General features: G+C 37.1%; 1 protein-coding gene across 2 annotated transcripts in view; it reads right to left on the minus strand.

Moving 5' to 3' along the window:
* Positions 1-22,561, minus strand: part of TMEM135 (transmembrane protein 135) — a 256,778-nt gene that overhangs the window by 13,236 nt on the left and 220,981 nt on the right. For both annotated transcript variants that reach the window (XM_044258354.1, XM_044258353.1), the window contains exons 8-12: positions 11,033-11,179; positions 8,000-8,069; positions 4,259-4,426; positions 1,226-1,289; positions 198-274 (exon numbers count right to left, since the gene is read on the minus strand). In XM_044258354.1, the coding sequence (XP_044114289.1) occupies positions 198-274; positions 1,226-1,289; positions 4,259-4,426; positions 8,000-8,069; positions 11,033-11,179 (526 nt within the window). The remainder of the gene's footprint in view (positions 1-197; positions 275-1,225; positions 1,290-4,258; positions 4,427-7,999; positions 8,070-11,032; positions 11,180-22,561) is intronic.

Genomic DNA, 22,561 nt, shown 5'->3' on the forward strand with positions numbered 1-22,561 from the left:
TACATGAGTAATGGTTACTTTATTCTTTCTACACTTGTATATATTTGAAAATAACACACATAAAGAAAGAGGAAGAGATGGGAGAATCGATTTAATAAATACTTTCATAGACGGACTTGCTCTTGTAAACTGGAATATATATTTGTGAAAATCTTTATATTCTTTGGAAATATACATGCATAAAAATGTTTGCTTACCTCCACCAATTTGGAAGCTAAATACATGGAAATTGTCGTACTTTTATAAAACATCATTGATACTCCTGCCAAAAATCCTGAAACAACAAATAAAGCAAAACTGATCAAATCCCGAAGTATTTGTGGGTAAGTCACTCAGAAACGTCACTTCACTTAAGTAAGACAGAACTGATCTGTAGCACTGCCTTTTGTTATACAAAATCAACGATAGGAAGACTTCATGACATTAAAATAGAGTAAGTATCATATATTTTAAACTGAGAAACTGACTTGTAGAGTTAGGAACACACAGTTCTGATACATATATTACAAGAAACTTTACATTCTAAATTTAACTTTAAAGACAACAGTGGTCTGACAAATATAATGATTTTCAAAATCATTTCTAAGTGGAAACATTTATTAATCTATTCTTCTAACAGCTCAAAATTACTCCTAGTGCTATCATCACGCTTCCCTCCATAGCAGTGCCTCCATTCTATAAACGGAAGCCCAAGGCAGGAAGAGGCCAGGAATACTGCTAGCAGGTATATTACCACTAAATACCTGAAAATTATTAATTTAACTTAAGTAGCATGTATGTTACAACTTGCAGAAAATGTTAATCTCGTGTTTTAATTTTTATGAAATTATTTACGCTTCTAAAAAATAAAAAATTTATTTTATTGAAGTATATGTAATGTGCTCGTGGCAAAAACCAGAATACTTTAAGAAACAGAACTGCCTTTCCATTAGTCACAAAATTTGTTTAAGTTCTGTGTTCTTCTATGACACATTCCCTAGGATTTCTGGCCTGTAGCGGGCAGATGCCCAAGTCATTACACTGCCAATTCAAAACACCTGATGGCAAGAATGCCTTAACAGGTTAAACTTTGCAAATATAAAATGTTTGGGCGACTGCCTCAGTAGAGATTCTATTACAGAGAAAGAGAGATCCCTAGAAACCAGATGAATTAGGAAAATACTCCTGCGTCATTCCTACCACTGATTGATACAATAATAACAACTCCGTTTTATCATTGCTTTACCAGCTACAACAGCATGCAGTTCATCATCCAGGTTTCTGACCCAGCGCAGGAAGCAACTAGTACCCTGTATCAAGAAGAAAATGCAATGACTTCAGTTGTTTTGTTTTTAGAAAAGATGCATGTAACATCTATAATGAGTGAGTCACTAATAGAACGTGGAGGCAAACCGGTGATCCTATCTGAATCAAACTAAACACATGATTGGGAAAATTATCAACAATAACCTGCTATAAAGTTATTGTTCTGCATAGACTCATATTAAGAAATCACACATAATATTTTTCTTGTCATGGTTTTTCAAAATGAAAGCATAAACTCTACTTTGCCTAGATACAGAATCACTTCCACTCTAACAAAGAGAAAAGCTGGAAGCCAGAATTCTATGCTGAGAGAAAATATTTTTCAATATGAAGATGAAATAAAGACTGTCTCGGGTAGATAAACACTGAGAAAATTCATCATCTACAGACCTACATTACCAGAAATGTTAACGGTAGTTTCGCAGGCAAAAGGAATAGAATACCAGTTTAGATCTGTAAAAAGAAATGAGGAGCTCTGAAGATGGCAAAATGAAGATACATTTAGAAGACACTTTTTAATATTGTTTATTTCTATAGAAATAAATTAACTCTCTACAGCAGTGGTCAAAAACTACAGCCCACTAGCCAAATCTGCTGTGTCACCTGTTTTTGTATGGTTCATGAGTTAGGAATGTTTTTATTCTTCTTGATGGATGAAATTAAAAAAAAAAAACAAACACACTGTGATATGTCAAAATCTTATGAAGTTCTAATTAAAGTGCCATGAAGTTTTATTAGAATGTAACTATGCTCCTTGATTTATATATTGTCTATGGCTCCTTTCACACTATAGCAGAGCTGAGTAGCCAGGAGAGAGACCAATCATGTTGTCCCCAAAGCTTAAAGCAGTTATCATCTAGAAGCGCCTGGGTGGCTCAGGGGGTTACGCCTCTGCCTTCAGCTCAGGTCATGGTCTCAGGGTCGCAGGTTCAGGCCCCGCATCAGGCGGGGCTCAGCAGAAAGCCTGCTTTCCCCTCTCTCTCTGCCTGCCTCTCAGCCTTCTTGTGATCTGTTAAATAAAAAAATAAAATCCTTAAAAAAAAAAAAAAAGAGGTATAAATAGTAAACCAACAGTGAAAAATGAATATAAAAAATATTAAAAATTGATAAAAATTAAAAATAAAATATAAATTTAAAAAATCCAGGAGGTAGAGAAAGGAAAAAAAACTTGGGGGGTGGGGGGAACACATACAAAACAACTAGCAAGAAGAGCTTTAAGCTAAACCGTATCAAAAAGTATATTAAATGTAAGTAGTCTAAATATAGCAATTAATAGATTATCAAGCTGTATAAAAAAGAACCAACTATATGTCATCTAAAAGAAATCAATCTTTAAATTGAAGACACGGAAAGATTAAAATAAAATAGTAAGACTATATATCAAGTATAATCAAAAGAACACTGAAGTAGCTACATTAATATCAGACATTACAGACTTCAGAGCAAGAATATTACCCTAAATAAACAGGAACATTACAAAATGAAAAAAGAGAAGACACAGAAGAAATAGGGGTTGTTTCCCTGTCCTCCTCTCAATTACATTCTTATAAGTATGTTAACGGCACTGACAATTTTATTTTCAATTGCATGTGGCTTTGGAACACACTGTACCATTATTTTTTGTAAGGTATTTTCTGACCTAGTTGTATTTTTCTATAGTTTAATACCACTACTAGTTTGTATTACCTGAACACAAAAATAGTAACAGAAATTAAAGCAAACAAACAAAAACATGCTCTGAGGTATGCTGGACGGTGAAGAACAACCAACCTGGGACAAAGATGTTGGGGATAATCCACATGTAACACTTAAGAGTTTACATTATGAATAAATACAAACTCTATGACATGAGGAATGAAAAAGAATATGAATATAAACATAATTGCCAATACTGTGTCCTATTAACTCTTGTGCATTCAAAGACATTAGTAATGTTTCCTAGTCCAACCATATTGAAAATATTTTCAATATTTTTAACAGTTCATAAAAAGTAATTAACTAGTTTATCATTTGTTACTTCTGTTCTCATGTCCATTTCAAAATACTTCCCCCATACCTACTTTTTATAATAAATATTTATATAAAATGACACATAACCATCTTAACCAAAATGACTCCAAAATTCAGGTTTCCCAGCATTAATTTTTTTTTAGTTTAAGAATAAAGTGTGTGTATATGCATACAATTACCCTTAGTCAGCACATGTTACCATTTGGAATCTACATTTAGATTTAGAATCTATATTTTTGATGGTTAATAAAATGTCAGTAAAATTTTTATATGAGTGATTCCCATTAAACAAAACACCATTACTTGAAATTTCAGAGCACTGTGTCATGGATGACTCCTATATAAGTGTTTACGTGTGCGTTTATAAACGTGTGGGTATGCTTACAGGAACATGGAGAAAGGGATGGAAGGATGTTCACTACGGTTATTTGAGAGAGCACAGTAGGAGCAGAGAGTAGGTCAAAGAGGGATCATAAGTCATTGCTTATATAAGTTACAAAAGAAAATCTTCACTGGCTCAAGTGTTGATAACCACCAGACAGTCTGAAATATGTTTAAATTAATTTAATAACCAGGAAGGAAGTAGGATTAAGAAATACAAATAGACCAGATCTATTAATCCACTTTTGATGTCAGAAATATCAAGTTCATATTTTTTCAGTATCTACGTTATTGGGGGAAAAAGTAAGTCTTTGAGAATCTTGAAAATTATGTATAAATGCAAATAGGTCTACACTTTTCAGCACTTTAAGTAACATTTTAAAAGAAGAAATTTCTCCAACCTCAATTCCTAATATACTGTGTATATTTGGAGACATTAAGATATTTATGAATGCAACAGAAAGAAGTATTTAAAAAATGATGGATGGGTGAAGGCTGTATCTCATTCTAGTAATAGCCATCTTATTTATTTCCCATTTTTCTTTCCTCTTGAAAGCCTTACCTTGTATATACTAACAAAAGAGCCTAGAAAAGCTCCGAGCTGGAAGTTTTCTTTATTGTAGAAGAGAGAAAATAGCCGGGATGGCTGTGTAAAAAGATGCCTGAAAGCAGAGGGAATTCGGAGGCAGCACTGGATCAAGTAGCCCACGCTAAACATTCTGATGAAACCCTAGAGAAAATTGGGAAAAATTCTGATTTACATCCAAATTTCTAAGTCTGATAGACATTTTACTATCGCAGAGTCAAAACAGAACTCTAAATAAATAAATAACACAAATTTATATTAAAGTATTTTCAAAATTAAGCATTAAAGACCTCAAACAATCTTAAAACAATTACTTTAAAATAAGGGTAAAATTTTTCAGGGACTATACTTTCTTTGATTTTCAAAAACTTCAAAGTCTCACAAGCACCAGCTGAGCTTGTCTATGCACCAAACTGCCATTTCTTGACATTTTGTTAACATTGTTAATAGAGTTGTAATTCCTAAACCACAACTGAATTTTAGGGAAAAAGGCACTATTCCAAAAAAAAAAAATCACAAAACAAAACTTAAAAAAAAAAAAAAACAGTTAACAAAACCAAACGCTTTTTGGAAATTTTAAGAGAACTCTTCTTAATCATTACTACAAGTAGGAATTCTTTTGACAGAAAAAGTAATTTTATTTTTAGACCTTTGGTATCAACTTCTTAAATGATCAGGTTAAAAGAATTCTCCAGGAAAAAAAAAATTGTAGCTAGGTTTTTATTTCTATGTATAACAGTATCAGAAGAAAAAATCTCTAAGAAATGGTAGCTTTAAGGTATACTCAACAAAACCTGAAAAAGCAAATCCACTACAAAGGCATACTAGCTGCCAACAATTTTCCATATTACCTACAACAACCCATAGTGCAAAAGGGAACAGAGACGATGACTACTGCTGGTCAATTTCATTTCAGTAATTAGGGTAATAAAGTTTAAATGTTACTTCATACCGAGACTGAAAAATTACAATGAGCACAAAAGCAAATGTTACATAAAAGAACAGTATTTTACATGATTCAACCAATACACTGGAATACCGGTCTCCCATCCTCCTCTCCTCTCCCCACCAGTGGGATGGGAAAATGTCTACATTCCTGCTAAGTTCTAAAGGTCAGGTTTGTATCTTCCAGAGAACAGCTTTATTTTTAGAAGAAAACTGATTTACTATTAAGAAACATTCATGAATTTATTTGAAACTATCTAATACCTGGTTAAAACATGAAAATTATGCTGCCTGACCAATTAGCATAAATAACCATGCATTTGCTTAACTGAAAGTGCCCCGCATGTTTAATGCATGAAGTGTTCACACTTTATCCTGCCATTAATAATTTAACAATATTAATCTAAGGATTCAAGGGTCACACTCATGTTCAATCTTTCCATGCTATTTTCAAGAGATCCATTCATCCATCCATCCATTCACCCTTGCACGTATTCAGGAAATAGCCTCTGAAGTCCCTTATGTGCCAACCACTGCATAGAAGCTGGGGACAGAGTGGTGAGGATACAAAGTTCCTGCCTTCATGGAGCTTCATGCTCATTAGGGAAAGAGTAAATAAGGGAATAAATTAAACAATTACAAATTACAGTATGTGTTGTGCAGGAAATAATCAAGAGTCTAGGAGGGAAATAACAGGCAGCCTTTATTAAATTGGGTGATAAGGGAAGGTGACAGAGGATGTGATATTTAAACACACAGAAAAAGCAGGAGCTAGCATGTGAAAAACATTTGAGAGAGCTCGGACAGAAAGCACAAAGACAAAACAGAGATTGGTAGTTATGAGGAAATAAGAAAAAGCATGAATGGAGCATAGCGAGTTGCAGGGAAAGCTAATTCATGTGAATATTTGCTCAGGGATGTAATTTAACATGTGGTCTAACTGAGCTGATGGAATAATGAGGTGCACTGTCAAAATATTTTACTGTATTTGTAGAGTAAATTCCTCACCTACAGGTCTCCAAATAATTTTACATTCAAGGACAACATTCCAATTTATACCAAGTTTGTAGGACTGGTACACATTTGAAACAATGACTAGATGTTTTCCTTCCTCAGTAATTCTGCCTAATTTTCTCATATATTTTTTTTAATAATCACTTCCCCTCTTCCCAAACTTTCTCAAATAACTGATTTAATCAGAGTATTTTTCTTAGTTCTCCTCCTGAAGTCTCCCCTTAAATCGGAATTATGTTCACTTGGGAGGTAGAACTCCTGTCTGGGAGCTGGCAGACACTGAGGCTGCCAGCAACACTGCTACCCTCCCCCACCCTGCCTGTACTAGTGGGGCAGGAAATCAGATCTGGAAGGAGTGTATCAGAAACCATCACACAAGTGAAAAAATACTCTATTCCTTTAACCTCCGCTCAGACCTTCAGGGACAGTAAGGGGAAGTGCTGGGTGGGTACATGCCACCGTCAATATCAAACCATAGGCATTCACATTCAGAAGCACTTGATACAGTCCCTCTCCCCCACTGTGACTCCCAGGAGGTTGTTTTTTAGGGGTGCTATACCTCTTCCCATCATCAACAGAGTGGGGATCAGATATAATAAGGAAGAACATAAACTTTTTAAAGCCTCGGGATTTTGAGAGCCTCACCCAAAACTAAAGAACTTTTAGCAGGTGGCACCACCTGTGCCAGACTAACTGCAAGGAAAATAACTTCATGTCCAGAGGTGGTGGTGCTGAAGGATGGGAAGACAGCAGCAGGCACAGACCACGGGAGGGGCAAGTAGAGACACTCGTGGACACAAATGTTATCAGCGAGGGAGGAATTTATGCCAGTGGACATGGCTGACTTCCGGTATGTAGAGCAACTGTGGACGTGCTCCAGGCAGTGCCATGCCTTAAAACTAACATCTTTACAAGTCCAACGCCAAATGCCACTGCACCAGACCGTGCACAGTGCATGTTTGTGACTGCTGATCCCCTAGTGCACAGCACACTTCAGGGACCTTGTTCTAGACTGTATTCTAGTAAGAATGTATTCTAATAAGAATACATTACAACATATACATTCTAATAACTTTATTTTTCTGTTTTCTTTGCTGTTGTTGGATCACCTTCTCTTCTGCTTTGAAAGTTTTACACTAATTTTTTAAAAACATTTTATTTGACAGAGAGAGAACATGAGCAGGGGGAGGGGGCAGAAGAAGAGGAAGGGCAAGAAGCAGACTCCTCACTGAGCAGTGAGCCTGACACGGGGCTCAATCCCAGAACCCTAGATCATGACCTGAGCTGAAGGCAGACTCTTAACTGAGTCACCCAGGTACCCTTTCATTAATTTTTAAACAAGCAAATTTTGAAATTAATTAACCAAGGATCTGGTAAATGAATACTAAAAGCTAAACTGTTATCTATTTTTCACAAATATCTCATTCTTCAAGTCAAATGCAAGGAATGATAGCAATTAATGTCTACTTTTCCATTTCCTTTGAAATCATGCTTTAATTCAAGTTATTTCTATATGGGGCGCGCCTGGGTGGCTCAGCCAGTTGAGCATATGACTTCAGCTCAGGTCATGATCTCGGTTCCTGGGATCAAGCCCAACATCTGGCTCTGTACTCAGTGGGGAGTCTACTTGACCCTCTCCCTCTGCGCCTCCACCCACCCATGCCTTTTTCCCTCTCTCTCAAGCAAATAAATTAAATCTTCAAAAAGATATTCTACACATATTCCCCATAGCTAACAGTGATACTTTTATATACTTACTTTAATGCAATAAGAGATGCAATTATCTTCATAGTGTTTGCAACATCTATGCCTTGGTCCATGCCTACATCTGAAATAAAACAAAAATAATAAATGATGTGTATGTGTGCAGATGTGCTTAAAACTCTCTAACCAAAAAAGGAGAAAACATTACCCACTTGTTTCTAAATGCATGCATCTTTTGGTTTCTTAGGACATAAAAAAGCAAAGAGAACAGATTTTTTTTTCTTTTCAGTTCACCATTTGAAACAGTGCATCATAAAATATGTGACTGCAGCCAAAAACTTAAATACACAACAGAAAAAACACTGGTAAATATGTGTGACTAAATATGAGAAATATGTACATATTATCTCTATGCTCTGCCAAATCTTTTGGAAGCTTTAAGTTGCTCACTGTAGAGTGTAACGGTCATAAGTCACCCATGAAGTCAGTACTTGAGCAACAATCACAATGAGAACGTGCTCAGGTTACAGGAATTTATACTTAATTATGTATGAGAGAAAACATCTGGAAAGGAAACATGATATGGTATTAGACCTCAAAATTCAGTTTTTAAAATAAATACAGTAAGAGATCATGTGGGAATTCAAAAGTGAGTTATTTGTGATTTAAATGCAAACCACTTGGTCCTCTGGTGTTTAGTAAATGTTTCTGCTGGGGGGACTACTGTTCAAGATAGACGGAGTTTTAATTATTTGGTATGTTGGCTCTAGGACTATATATTCACTTGAGGCATTAAAAAAATAAGTAAAATATCTAACGTGGCTCTGGCTCCCCCCCTTTCTCTGTGAAGTATTCACGTTCCAAAATGAGCAGTTTTCATAACTCTTGTAGACTGCAGGTTATTAATTATCTTCATGGTTGGAACACAGTAACTTTCTCATTTGTAACAATAATGCGTAGAGTGATATTCTGGCTCCGTATCTCTCTAATTCCATTTGCAAAGTGATGAGCAAAACCCTTTAGGAAATCTAACTGAGCACCATAGCTGGGGTACAAGGGCAGCCTTTCACAGACAGGGGGAGAGTAGGAGCTCCTGCTGCCCATAGCCCTTATGCCATCAGAATGATGGGACGTATCTGGCCATGTGAAGTTGAGGGATTAAAGCTGGGCCCTAAACGAGGTAAATCAGAGAAGGGGGACCGTATGTAAACCATCACTCTTCATACTTCTAAGTGTCCTCTTCAAAGACATTCCTCAGCCAGTGCTACTGGAACTACACAGATATCATTAAACTCTCTTTGCTAGAGGAATTCAATTCTGCTATCAGCTAGACTGTCACTTAATCTTCCCTTAGTCTGTTATTAAAACTTCTCAAAACTGGACTCCCCATCTCCTGTCTCATCTACTCCACTTTTGTATATTACCCTGCATCTCCTTCCACAGCAGAGAACACACTGGGGCGAGTCTGACAAGTTCAGCCATGACCTGATTAGTTCTGATATCCAAGGCATCATACACCCACGTGATGCATGCTCGGCATTCCTGTCTCTGCATTCCCCTCTGATTCTCAGTGACATGATTTCCACAAATAGGGATTCCCTGTCACTTTTCTCCACTCAGGTGATCCGTAACTATTTTGAACTTGTTTATTACCAGTTGCACTAGTGGGTATTTGCCCTGAAATTACAAAACACTAATTCAAAGGGATATAGGTGCCTCTATGTTTACTGCAACATTATTTACAATAGCCAAATCATGGAGGCAGCCCAAGCATCCCAGGATAAAGAAGAGGTGGCGTGCGCACACACACACACACACAGAAATATTATTCAACCATATGATATTACTCATATGTGGCATTTAGGAAACAAATGAGCAAAGGGAAAAAAATGGAGAGAGAAAAACTAACCAAGAAAAACAGACACTTTAAACTAGAGAACAAACTGATTATCAGAGGACAGGAAGGTAGGGATATGGGTGAAACAGGTGATGGGATTAAGGAGTATACTTATCATGATGAAAAAAGTAAAACAAACAAAAAATACATAAATATTTTTAACGTTCTCTATCACAGTTATTTCTGCCATCTGTTATTCCTTTCCTGCCTCTTACCTTCTATATGTGATGTATGCTATAATGAAGACACAGTCTTTAAATTCAGTAAATATTTTGAACACCTACTCTCTGCTCATATACATGAGGCAACTCATACGTTATTTCATTTAACAGATGCAACACTCCTTAACAGAGATCATTAACCCAAGTTAACAGATGAGGACTTCAGGGTCCAGAGGGGCTAAATCACTTGCCCAAAGTCAAAAAGCCAGCAGGCATGAAATGAGAGTCTAAGACAAGTCTGATTTATAGCTTCAGCTTCCCAAAACTGATCCCTAACTTTCTACATTGGCTTTTCATTCAACAGTCTCTAAAACACCACTACCAAGATAATTTTTATTAACTGATGTTCTAATTTTAAATTTTCTTAAATATCTATAATTGAAATACAAATATTATTTGTATGAAACTCAGACTTCTTTGTATAATACACAAATAAAGATGTTTTATTCAATTTCCAAAGCCCTGAAAATTTCTACTCTTAACAAAAACCTTTACGTAAGATTTGCTCCTTACCATTTCTGCATCTTCTTGAATGTGTCCCAGAACTTTTCTTTGTCTTTTCCACATGTGGCATATCTAATTAGCACATATTGACCTGTTTCCAAAAGTTCCCCATTCTAGTCTCCTGCAACTGTGTCTAGTTTGACATAGAAAACTATTACAAGTTCATATAAATCTAATTCAAAGGCATATGATGGTCTATAGGCCAGACAAAAATAACAAGTAACATTGATTTGCCATTATGTGCCTTTTATAAAACTCTATGCACTGTTTCTGGTAAAAAGAAAAAAAAAGAAAAAAAAAAATATATATATATATTTACATATAATATATGATATGTATATATAATGGTATGCATATGTATGTATATATAATGATAAATATATCATTACTCAAGAGAGTACCTTGGCAGAGTACAAATATCATATAAAACAGTAAAGTGTGCTAATATCAAGATAAAAAACTTACACTGAATCCACAAGTTTCCTGATTAGAGCAATTATATTCATTCTCCTTGGCTTTTCTTCATGTTTCTCTGTCTTTTGTTCCACTTTTGCATATGCTGCTTCTGGTGAATATGAATGTGTGGGAATTTCTTCCTTCCCTACAATAAACCTAAAGAAAAGAGCACAATGTGAGTGAGGCATTTTCACCTTTAAAAAAAAAAAAGGAAAAAGACAATTAAAAAAAAAAATGCCCTGATTCTGTTAGTATACAAATACATTTTGGAGAGTACCTTACCATTTAAAATAACGTTTTTTTTAAATTTGCATAAAATCTTATCCTTTATAAATATAGGCTTTCAAAATCTATTGAATACTTAGAAAATGTTGACAGCCATTTCTTTTATAATGCAAATTCTTCTATTAAGTTTTCTGTTTTAGTTTCAGCATAGTTAACACACAGTGTTATATTAGTTGCAGGTATACCATACACTGATTCAAAAATTCCATACACTATTCAGTGTTCAACAAGGCAAGTGTACTATTAATCCCATTCACCTATTTCACCCATCCCCTCACCCACCTACCCTCTAGTAATCATCAATCTGTTCTCTATAGTTAAGAGGCTGTTTCTTCTTTTGTCTCTCTCATTTTTTCCTTTGTTCATTTGTTTTATTTCCTAAATTCCACATATATGTAAAATAATACGTTATTTGTCTTTCTCTAGTTGGCTTATTTTGCTTAGTGTTATACTTGGTAGCTCCATGCCATGTTGTTTCAAATGGCAAGTATCGTTTTTTGTGGCTCAATAATATTCCATTATATGTACATATAAATACGTGTACACACACACACACACACACACACACACACAAATAGCTAAATTATGGAAGCAGCCATATATATATATAAAACCTCTTCTTTATCCATTCATCTACTGATGTACACTTGGGCTACTTCCATAATTTAGCTATTGTGAATAATGCTGCAATAAACATAAGGGTGCATGCATCTCTCTGAATTAGCGTTTCTGTATTTTGGAGGTAAATACCCAGCACTGCGATTACTAGATTGTAGGGTAGTTCCATTTTCAACTTTGTAGGGTATCTCCACACTGTTTTCCAGCATGGCTGCACTAGTTTGCAATCCCACAAACAGTGCAAGAGGGTTCCTATTTCTCCACATCCTTGCCAACACCTGTTGTTTCTTGTGTTGATGATTTAAGCCATTTTGGCAGGTATTAAGGTGACATTTCATTGTAGTTTTGACTGGCATTTCCTAATGATCACTGATGGTGAGTATCTTTTCATGTGTCCATTGGACATCCAGATGTCTTCTTTGCAGAAATGCCTGTTCATGGTTGTCTGCCCGTTTTTAAATTGAATTATTTGTTTTTCAGGGGTTGAGTTATTTAAGCTCTTTATATATTTTGGATGCTAACCTTTATCAGATACGTCATTTGCAAAATATATTTTCCCATCCCACAGGCTGTCTTTTAGTTTTATTGATTATTACCTTTGCTGTGCAGAAGCTTTTTATCTGATGTAGTCCCAATAGTTTTATTTTTGCTTTTGCTTCTTCTCCTGTCTCAGGAGACATACCTAGGAAGAAGGTGCTATGTCTGATGTCAGAGAAGTTACTGCCTGTGCTCTCTTCTAGGATTTCTATGGTTTTGTATCTCACATTTAGGTCTTTAACCCATTTTGAATTTAGCTTTGTGTATGATGTAGGCCAGTAGGCCACTTTCATTCTTTTGCATGTAGCTGTCCAACTTTCCCAAAGCTAATTGTTGAAGAGACTGTCTTTTCCCCATTGGATATTCTTTCCTGACTTGTCCAAGATTATTTGACCATATAATTTTAAATTTACTTCCGGGTTTTCTATTCTGTCCCATCGATCTATGTGCCTATTTTTGTGCCAGTACCACACTGTTTTGATTAATAAAGCTTTGTAGTATAACTTGAAGTCTGGAATTGTAACACCTCTAACTTTGCTTTTCTTTTTCAAAATTGCTTTGGCTATTCGGGGTCTTTTGTCGCTCCATAAAAACTTTCGGATTATTTGTTCTAGTTCTGTGAAAAATGCTGTTGGAGGGCGCCTGGGTGGCTCAGGCGAAAGCCTCTGCTTTCGGCTCGGGTCATAATCTCAGGGTCCTGGTATCGAGCCCAACATCGGGATCTCTGCTCAGCAGGGAGCCTGCTTCCTCCCCTCTCTCTGCCTGCCTCTCTCACTGCTTGTGATCTCTGTCTGTCAAATGAATAAATAAAAATCTTAAAAAAAAAAAAGAAAAATGCTGTTGGTATTTTTATATGAATTATATTAAATCTATAGATTGTGTACATTTGTGTAGTATGAATACTTTTATCATATTTGGTCTTCCAATCAACGAGCACAATCTTTCCACTGTTTTGTGTGTGAACATCAACATCTTTTATCAATGTTTTATAGTTTTCGGGGTACAAGGCTTTCACCTTCTTGGTTATGTTTATTCCTAGATATTTTATTACTTTTGGTGCAACTATAAATGGGATCGCTTTCTTAGTTTCTTTCTGTTGCTTCATTATTAGTATATATGGATTTCTGTATGTTGATGTGGTATCATGCAATCTTACTTAATTCATTTATCAGTTTTATCATTTTATTTTATTTTATTTATCATTTATCAGTTCTAGTAGTTTTTTGGTGGAGTCTTCAAGGTTTTCCATATATAGCATCATGTCAAATGCAAATAGAGGAAGGTTTACTTCCTCCTTACCAGTTTGGATGCCTTTTATTCCTTCCTCTTTTCTGATCACTGCGGCTAGAACTTCCAGTACTATGTTAAATATGAGTGGTGAGAGTGGACATCCCTGTCTTATTCCTGACCTTAGGGGAAACGCTCTCGGTTTTTCACCATTGAGTATTATGTTAGCTGTGGGAATTTACCTGTGAAACCATCTGGTCCTGGACTTTTGTTTGCTGGGACATAGGTTAACATTCTCTTATAATCTTTTTGTATTTCTGTGCTGTCAGCTGTTATTTCTCCCCTCTCATTTCTGATTTTATTTATTTGAGTCCTCTCTCTTTGTTTATGAATCTGGGTAAAGCTTTATTGATTTTGCTGATCTTTTCAAAGAATTGGCTCCTGGTTTCACTGATTTGTTCTACTGATTTTTTAGTTTCCACTTTGTTTATTTCTGCTCTAATCTTTATTATTTCCTACCTTCTACTGGCTTGTGGTCTTGTTTGTTGTTCTTTCTCTAGTTCCTTTAGATGTAAGGTTAGATTGGTTGTTTATTTAGGATTTTTCTTGCTTCTTACGGTAGGCCTATATTGCTATAAACTTCCCTTTCAGAACAGCTTTTGCTGTATCCCAGATTTTAGACTACTGTGTTTGCATTTTCATTTGTCTCCATGTATTTTTCTTTGATTTCTTGGTTGACCCATTCATTGTTTAGTAATATGTTATTTAACTTCCATGTATTTATGTGCTTTCCATGTTTTTTTTCTCGTGCTTGGTATCTAGTTTCAAAGCATTGTGGTGAGAAAATATGTATTTTTATTAATTCAATCTTTCTCAATTTGTTGATACTTGTTTTTTGGCCTAATATGTGATCTAGTCTGGAGACTGTTCCATGTGCCCTTGAAAAGAGTCTATATTCTGCTGTCTTAGAATGGAAAGTTCTGAGTATTATCTGTTAGATCCATCTGGTCCAATGTGTCAATCAAAAACCACTATTTTGGGGGCACCTGGGTGGCTCAGTGGGTTAAGCCTCTGCCTTCAGCTCAGATCATGATCCCAGGGTCCTGGGATCGGGCCCTACATCAGGCTCTCTGCTCAGTGGGGAGTCTGCCTCCCACCCCCCACCCCCCGCCTGCCTCTCTGCCTACTTGTGATCTCTCTGTCAAATAAATAAATAAAATCTTAAAAAACAACAACACTACTTTTTTGTTGATATTCTACTGGGATATCTGTCCATTGATGTATGTGAGGTGTTGGAAGTCCTCTATTCTTGTAATACTGCTGATAATTTTCTTTATGTTTCTTTATGTTGTTATTAACTGCTATCTGTATTTATTTGGGTGCTTCCATGTTGGGCTCATAAATATTTATACTTGTTATATCCTCTTGTTGGATTGTACTATTTATGATTATACAGTGTCCTTCTTTGTCCCTTGTTACAGCCCTTGCATAAAAGTCTATTTTGTCAATATAAGTCGTTACTCAGGTTTTCTTTTCACTTTCATTTGGACAATAAATGTTTCTCCATCCCTTTACTTTCAGTCTGCATGTGTCCTTAGGTCTGAAATGAGCCTCTGGCAGGTAGCATATACATGGGTCTTGCTTTTATCCATTCTGTCACCATGTGCCTTGATTAGAGCATTTAGCCCACTTATATTCAAAGTAATTACTGATATGCAATTACTTATTGCCATTTTGTTACTTCACTTATGGTTATTTTTATAGTTCTCCATTCCTCTCTTTTTTTGCTATCTTCTTTCATGATTTGTTGGCTTTCTTTAGCAAAATATTTGGATTCCTTATTCTTTATTTTTTACAAATTTATTACTGTTTTTGAGTTGAGTTACCATTAGGTTTATATATAACATCTTCTGGATATAGCAGTCAATGTTCAGCTAATGGTTGCTTAATTTTGAACTCATTCTTTACTCCTCTCCTCTCCACATTTCAGATACGTGGTATCATATTTTACATCCTTTTATTTTGTGCTTCTCTTGACTGATTTTTATAGAAGTACTTTTTTTTTTTTATTGCTTTTACACTTCCTGCTTTTTCTTACTCTTACTTATGATTCTTGTTTTCCTCTTACAAAGCCCCACTTAGCATTTCTTGCAGGGCTGGCTTAGTGGTCATGAATTCTTTTAACTCTTGTTTGCCTGGGAAATTCCTTCTATTTTGAATGTCAGCCTTGCTGGGTAGAATATTCATGGCTGCAGATTTTTCCCTTTGAGCACTTTGAATATATCATACCAGTCCCTTTTGGTCTGCAAAAGTTTCTGCTGAAAAATCAGCTGATAGCCTTGTGGGATTTCCTGTGTATATAACAGTCTTCTTCTCTTTCACAACCTTAAATTCTTTCTTTATCTCTATTTTTTACCATTTTAATTACTAGATGTCTTGGCGTGGACCTCCTTAGTTTGAATCCTAATGGGTGGATCTCTCTGCCCCTGAATCAGGATCTCTGTTTCCCTCCCAAGATTTGGGAAGTTTTCAGTTATTATTTCCTCAAATACATTTTCTACCCATCCCCCACCTTCTCTATCTTTTCCTTCTGAGATCCCCATAATGTGAATGCTATTATACTTCACGGTATCGCTGAATTTTCTAAGGCTATTCTCATTATGTAATATTTATTTATCTCACCTGTTCAGCTTTATTGCTTTCTATTACTCTATCCTTGCATCCCTTACTGGTTCCTCTGCTTCCTGTAGCTACTGTTTATTCCATCTATTGTATTTTTAATTTTACTTATTGAGTTTTTCACCTCTGATACGTTATTTTTCATCTCTGTAAAGAGTTTCACTGATGTCCTCCACCCTTTTCTGAAGTCCACTGAATATCTTTATGACAATTATTTTAAATTCTCTATCAAACATGTTACTTTTTTCTGTTCACTTAATCTCCTGCTGTGATTTTGTCCTGTTTCTTCATTTGGGACATACTCCTCTGTTTCCTCATTTTTCTATCTCTCTGTGTCAGTTTCTGTATGTTAGGAAAGTCAGCTACATTTTCTGCTCTTGAAAGTAGTGGCTTCATGAGGAAGAAGTCCTGTAGTACTTTGCAGTACAGTGTCCCCTGTTCACCAGAACCTGGCACTTCAGGGAAATCTCCTGTTTTGTGTTGTTTGTGTTGTCACTGGGTCACTTTCTCTTCCAGTCCAGACATCTTCATTGACTATGTACCTACTGGGGGCTTCCCTTGCTCTCTGTGGTGTTAGTGAGACACAGGCAACAAGCTCTGAGGAGGGATGACTGCAGGAGAGCTTGGGGGCAGGGCAATGGTGTTAGCAAAAGGTCCTGAGCTCAGTGCCGAAGTCAGCAGGCTTGGAGAGCACCAGTCCTCAGCAGAACACACGGGCAAGGCATACTGCTAGCAGGTTAGGGAGCAGGTGTCTGCACAGTGCCTTCCACAGGTGGCCCTGTGTTTAAGCAGGGCAGCAGGGGAGGAAAATGGTGCCCACCAGCTCCTTTGTTCCCAGAAGTCCCCCAACACACTCAAAATCAGTATAAACAGATCTTCCTCCTGTTTGTCCCAGGCACTGTGCAAACTCTCATTTTTATATTGCCTACCATAGGCTGCTGTCTCTTTAAGGGTGGGACCCAGCTATCACTCACTCTCCCATCTTGCCCAGTGCTGAGTCAGCTGACTTTTTAAGCTCCACATTCCAACTTCTGCTGTTTATACAAACTCATGGAATTTAGCCCTTATGGTTTTCAAAGCCAGATGTTATGGGGATTTGTCTTCTGGTTTGGGCTCCCTAGTGTGAGAGACCGTTTCTTTCCCCTCTCTACACCCACAGCTACTCCCATCCTGTGGGGAGCTCCCAACCCAACTGTTTCTACCCTTTGTAACCTCTCAGATATAGCTTCTTTTTTTTTCCTCTTTAAATATTTTATTTATTTATTTATTGGAGGAGGGAAGCACAGAGGGAGAGTGAGAAGCAGACTCCCCACTGAGCAGAGAGCCCATTGTGGGGCTTAATCCCAGGACCCTGAGATCATCACCTGAGCTGAAGGCAGAAGCTTAACCTACTGAGTCACCCAGGCATCCCTCTTAGATGCAGCTTCTTCAAATTTAGTTATGAAGTTTGTCCTGCCCATCTTTGGATTGTTCTCTACTGTATTTACACGGATATGAGTGATATCTAGTTGACAAGATGGGATGAGGTGAGCTTAGGGTCCTCCTACTCCAACATCTTTCCAAGCTTCCCAAAAATGCAGGTATTTCAAAATCAAATTAACCAAGTAAAATACAGCATAACCCTTTTATGATGCACCCTTTTAACTTAAGTTACTCCTTTTATTTTTTTTTAAGATTTTTATTTATTTATTTGACAGGCAGAGATCACAAGGAGGCAGAGAGGCGGGCACAGAAAGAGAGAGAGGAAGGGAAGCAGGCTCCCTGCTGAGCAGAGAGACAGATGCAGGGTTCAATCCCAGAACCCTGGGATCATGACCTGAGCCGAAGGCAGAGGCTTTAACCCACTGAGCCACCCAGAAGCCCCAAGTTACCACTTTTTAAAGATAATACACATCTTAAGTTTTTTTCAAGCAAAAAAGCAGGCAAAATATTTACTTGGGTCTACTAGTTGATCACAAACATTATGTTTTTCGTCTAAATTCTACTAATAGTTACAACTGAATGAGGTCCTTATTTTTCAGTAAAAAATTGTATCTCATGTCACTCTGAGTCATAATAGCTGCAATGTAGTATTAGGTCATATAAAGATATTCAGGGAAATGGAGAGAACTAAAGAATGAGAATCATAAAATGGTCAAGATCCATGTATTCTCACATAATTTCATTAGAAAACCTTAAGTTCAATGTTATTCTAATCTAGTTATTTCTCTTTTGAAAAACCTAATATCTGGGGAAAGACACTACTCTTATCTCATCAAAACTGGAATATGTTTTCCCAGACAATGAGAGAGCAAGAGCGAGAGCCAGAGAGAGAGAGAGGGAGAGAGAGAGAAAGGGAGGGAGGGAAGGAGGGAGGGAGAGAAGGAGAGAGGAAGGATCATTCAATCAGTATCCTGTACTAGTTTTCATTTTTGCTGTTTGTACCTTCACTATAAGACTCATGGCTCTTAATAAAGAATAATTAAGCTTTCTTAAGAGAACTCTACCTGCTGAACTTTCAGAAAATACCATAAAATGCAAATAAAAACAAGGGATCAGTAATTCTACACTAAGGTTCTAGAACATGGGACCTATGACAAATAGAGTAAGGAAATGTCAACAATCAGAAAAGAGAGGTGGAAAAAGCTATTACTACCAACAATTCCCATCTCATTCGGACAAACTTGGTAAAACATCTAGCTTATTCAATCATAACGGGCATGTAATGAGATTGTCACAAGGTGATAGCTGTGCAGTCCCGGTAGCTGTTATTCCAAAAGAATTTTGTTCTTAATCATGGGTGTGCATGCAGAGTTCAAGATCTGTACTACTGTTCGTTATAAACAAGACAAAAACTATGTTAGAACAGATATAATCATCTCTCTCATGCTGTCTGTAACACTGTTCCTCTTTTGGCCAGGACTGACCATCTCAAATCGGAGGTCACTTCCTTGGAGAAGTTGTCCCTGTACAAGCTGGAGTGAGTGAGCAATCCTTCCTTTGTGCTTTCAAGGCCCAATGAGTCCCCAGTAGTGGAAGCACCTTGTTCGTGGTTTGCATCCCTCACTAAAATGTGGGGTCTGTGAGACTCTATACATCTTTTGCTATTATACACCAGAGACTGTTAATAGTGTCTGGCTCATAGTAAAAATTTAATTAATACATTTAGAATGAGCACACACAGTAATAGTGAGCATTTTCTGTATGATAGGACAGTATTGATATTAAGTCATTTAATCCTCAGAGCAATACTACGAAGCAGGTGCCATCATTTCCATGAGCGTTACCATGAAAAAAACTTTTGACCACAGCCAAGAACAGTAATTACACGAACCCCAAAAAACTGTCTGCCTCTAAAGCCTGGGTTCTTAATCACCAAGCTGTCTATATACTTCTAATTATTAAACTATGTTGATGCAGGGTTAGTATACCGTAGGCTTCTGAACTGGTTCTCAGCCTTTGGCTCTATCCTCAACTCTTTCTATCTGCTCTCATAACTTCTACTAAATTAGCAAGAATTAATAATCTTTTTTTCCAGAATGTCTTCCTATAATACAGAGTAAATTCTAAGTGCAAACAATTCAATCCAGCCCCTTATTTTAAGTGGATTTGATAAAGAGACACAAAAGTGGGCGCCTGGGTGGCTCAGTGGGTTAAGCCACTGCCTTCGGCTCAGGTCATGATCTCAGGGTCCTGGGATCGAGGCCCGCATCGGGCTCTCTGCTCAGCAGGGAGCCTGCTTCCTCCTCTCTCTCTCTGCCTGCCTCTCTGCCTGCTTGTGATCTCTCTCTGTCAAATAAATAAATAAAATCTTTAAAAAAAAAAAAAGAGACACAAAAGTATCTGACACACTATGAGTTTCTGTAAGGATTCTGGGAGCCTATGGAGAGACACGGCGGGGAAAGGCTAAGTTTTCTTCTTAGGAAAGCCAACTTTGGGTTTTGTTATAAAAGTTTCTGACATAACACAGAGTCCTGAATAGCCACTGCAACAACAAGAAGTTGTTTTCTAAAATGTCTCATGATCTTTTAATGAAGAATATAATGTGAAAAAATTACTGCTGTGTATTATGACTTAGTTACTGTTACCACAGAGTTGCCACAACCAAAGATACTCTTATTCACACAGTGGCCTCAATCTGTCCCCTCCCAAACTAGTTTCCTTGCATGCCATCTGATTTTCTTTGAATAGCACCTTTTTTCAGGTACTTACTTAGGTTTTCAGCTCATAGCAAGGATTAGAGGGAGAGAGGAAGAAGGAAAATAAGAGTCAGTAGGTCTTCATTTCCTTTTACGCCAGTCACAACCTTGCCTGTTTCTCTTTAATCCTCCACTGTCACCCAAATCCCAGTCCTTACCACTTCATCTTTCTTCCTTTTGATTCTTTCACAGTGCCCATCCCAAATACTGTGGCCAGACTAATCTTTCTGAAACAATGTCAACTACCCTGCTCAAAACCCTTTAGTGGCTCTCTACAGCCCATCTTTTCAAAGTCAAAAATTTTTTTTAAAGATTTTATTTATTTATTTGAAAGAGAGAGAGATAGATCACAAATAGGCAGAGAGGCAGGCAGAGAGAGGGGGAAGCAGGCTCCCTGATGAGCAGAGAGCCCGATGTGGCACTCGATCTCAGGACCCTGAGATCATGACCCGAGCTGTAGGCAGAGGCTTTAACCCACTGAGCCACCCAGGCACCTTCAAAGTCAAATTTGTCTTTTTTTTTTTTTTTTCCCTGTTTAGGTCTTCCATAATCTGGCCCTGCTCTGACCATCATTAAAACAAACAAGCAAACAAACAAAAAAAGCCCACAAACCCACAAAACCTTATAATCCTTAAAATAAGCTTTTCATACTAATTAAGTTGATTTTCTCACTCTTACCTCATATTTCATGTTTATAATTTTCATACTTTTGCTAACATTTTTCACTTCTACCTAGAAGGTTCTTCCTCTTTCCTTCTAAAGCTTCTCTAAAGCTACTTTTCAAATGCAGTTTAAGGCTTATCCCCAAAAGAATAATAAAAACAATAATAGCCAACATTTCTTGACCACTGTGTGCCATGAACAGTTCTAAACACTTTTCATGCATTAAGTCATTTGATTCTCAAAATAACCTGTTAAGGGGCGCCTGGGTGGCTCAGTGGGTTAAGCCGCTGCCTTCGGCTCAGGTCATGATCTCGGGGTCCTGGGATCGAGTCCCGCATCAGGCTCTCTGCTCCGCAGGGAGCCTGCTTCCTCCTCCTTCTCTCTCTACCTGCCTCTCTGCCTACTTGTAATCTCTCTCTGTCAAATAAATAAATAAAGTTTAAATAAATAAATAAATAAATAACCTGTTAAGACAGTCATATGAAATCTTCTGGTATACCAAAGCTTACCCTCATTTTTCCCTCCTATTATAACAAACACTTCACACTTTATGATTCAAACTGGAAGAGCATTAGGTTTCAAGTAAGTATATGAAGTCACTGTGTGACATTAAATTTGTCAAATATTCTAAGCCTCAATTTCTTCTTCATGTCACATGGGCATAAAAATACCCAACTCACAGAACTGTTGGGAAAATCTTCTAACCTATGTGGAAATGCTTGGTGAACTATAAAATATAATGTTAATGCTGCCAACCAACATTTCTACACTGTCTGCTATCATCTGCCAAAAAACTATGGCAAGAGATAGTGTACAGCATGAAAAGCATGCTACTGACTCTAGTGAAGCCTGTGATCCAAAATGTGTCTGACACAAGCCCTGTCCTAGTGAAGCCTGTAATGTGGTACTACACAATTCCATACTTCATTCTGCAGTAATTATTTATGTATAGCTTTCTCTTTCCAGTGCTCCTTCAAGAGAGAGTTCTTGTAATTATTTCTTAACACCCAATATATGAGGCACAAAATCAGTCCCAAAAGTATTTGTTAAGGGGCGCCTGGGTGGTTCAATTTGTTAAGTGTCTGCCTTCGGCTCAGGTCATGATCTCGGGGTCCGGGGATTGAGCCCCACAACAGGCTCTCTACTCAGCGAGAAGCCTGCTTCTCCCCTGCCTGCTGCGCCCTCTACTTGTGCTTGCCATCTCCCTTCCCTTCTCCCTCATGTCAAATGAATAAATTTTTAAAATCTTAAAAAAAAAAAGTAGTTGTTGACTAACTCATTTTTAGGGGAAAAGAAATCCAATAAATTACTCTTCTAATATAGTATTGTAGAAGTGACTTTGTGACTTCTG

The sequence above is a fragment of the Neovison vison genome, chromosome 7, assembly GCF_020171115.1.
Source record: "Neovison vison isolate M4711 chromosome 7, ASM_NN_V1, whole genome shotgun sequence".
NCBI classification, from domain to species: Eukaryota; Metazoa; Chordata; class Mammalia; order Carnivora; family Mustelidae; genus Neogale; species Neogale vison.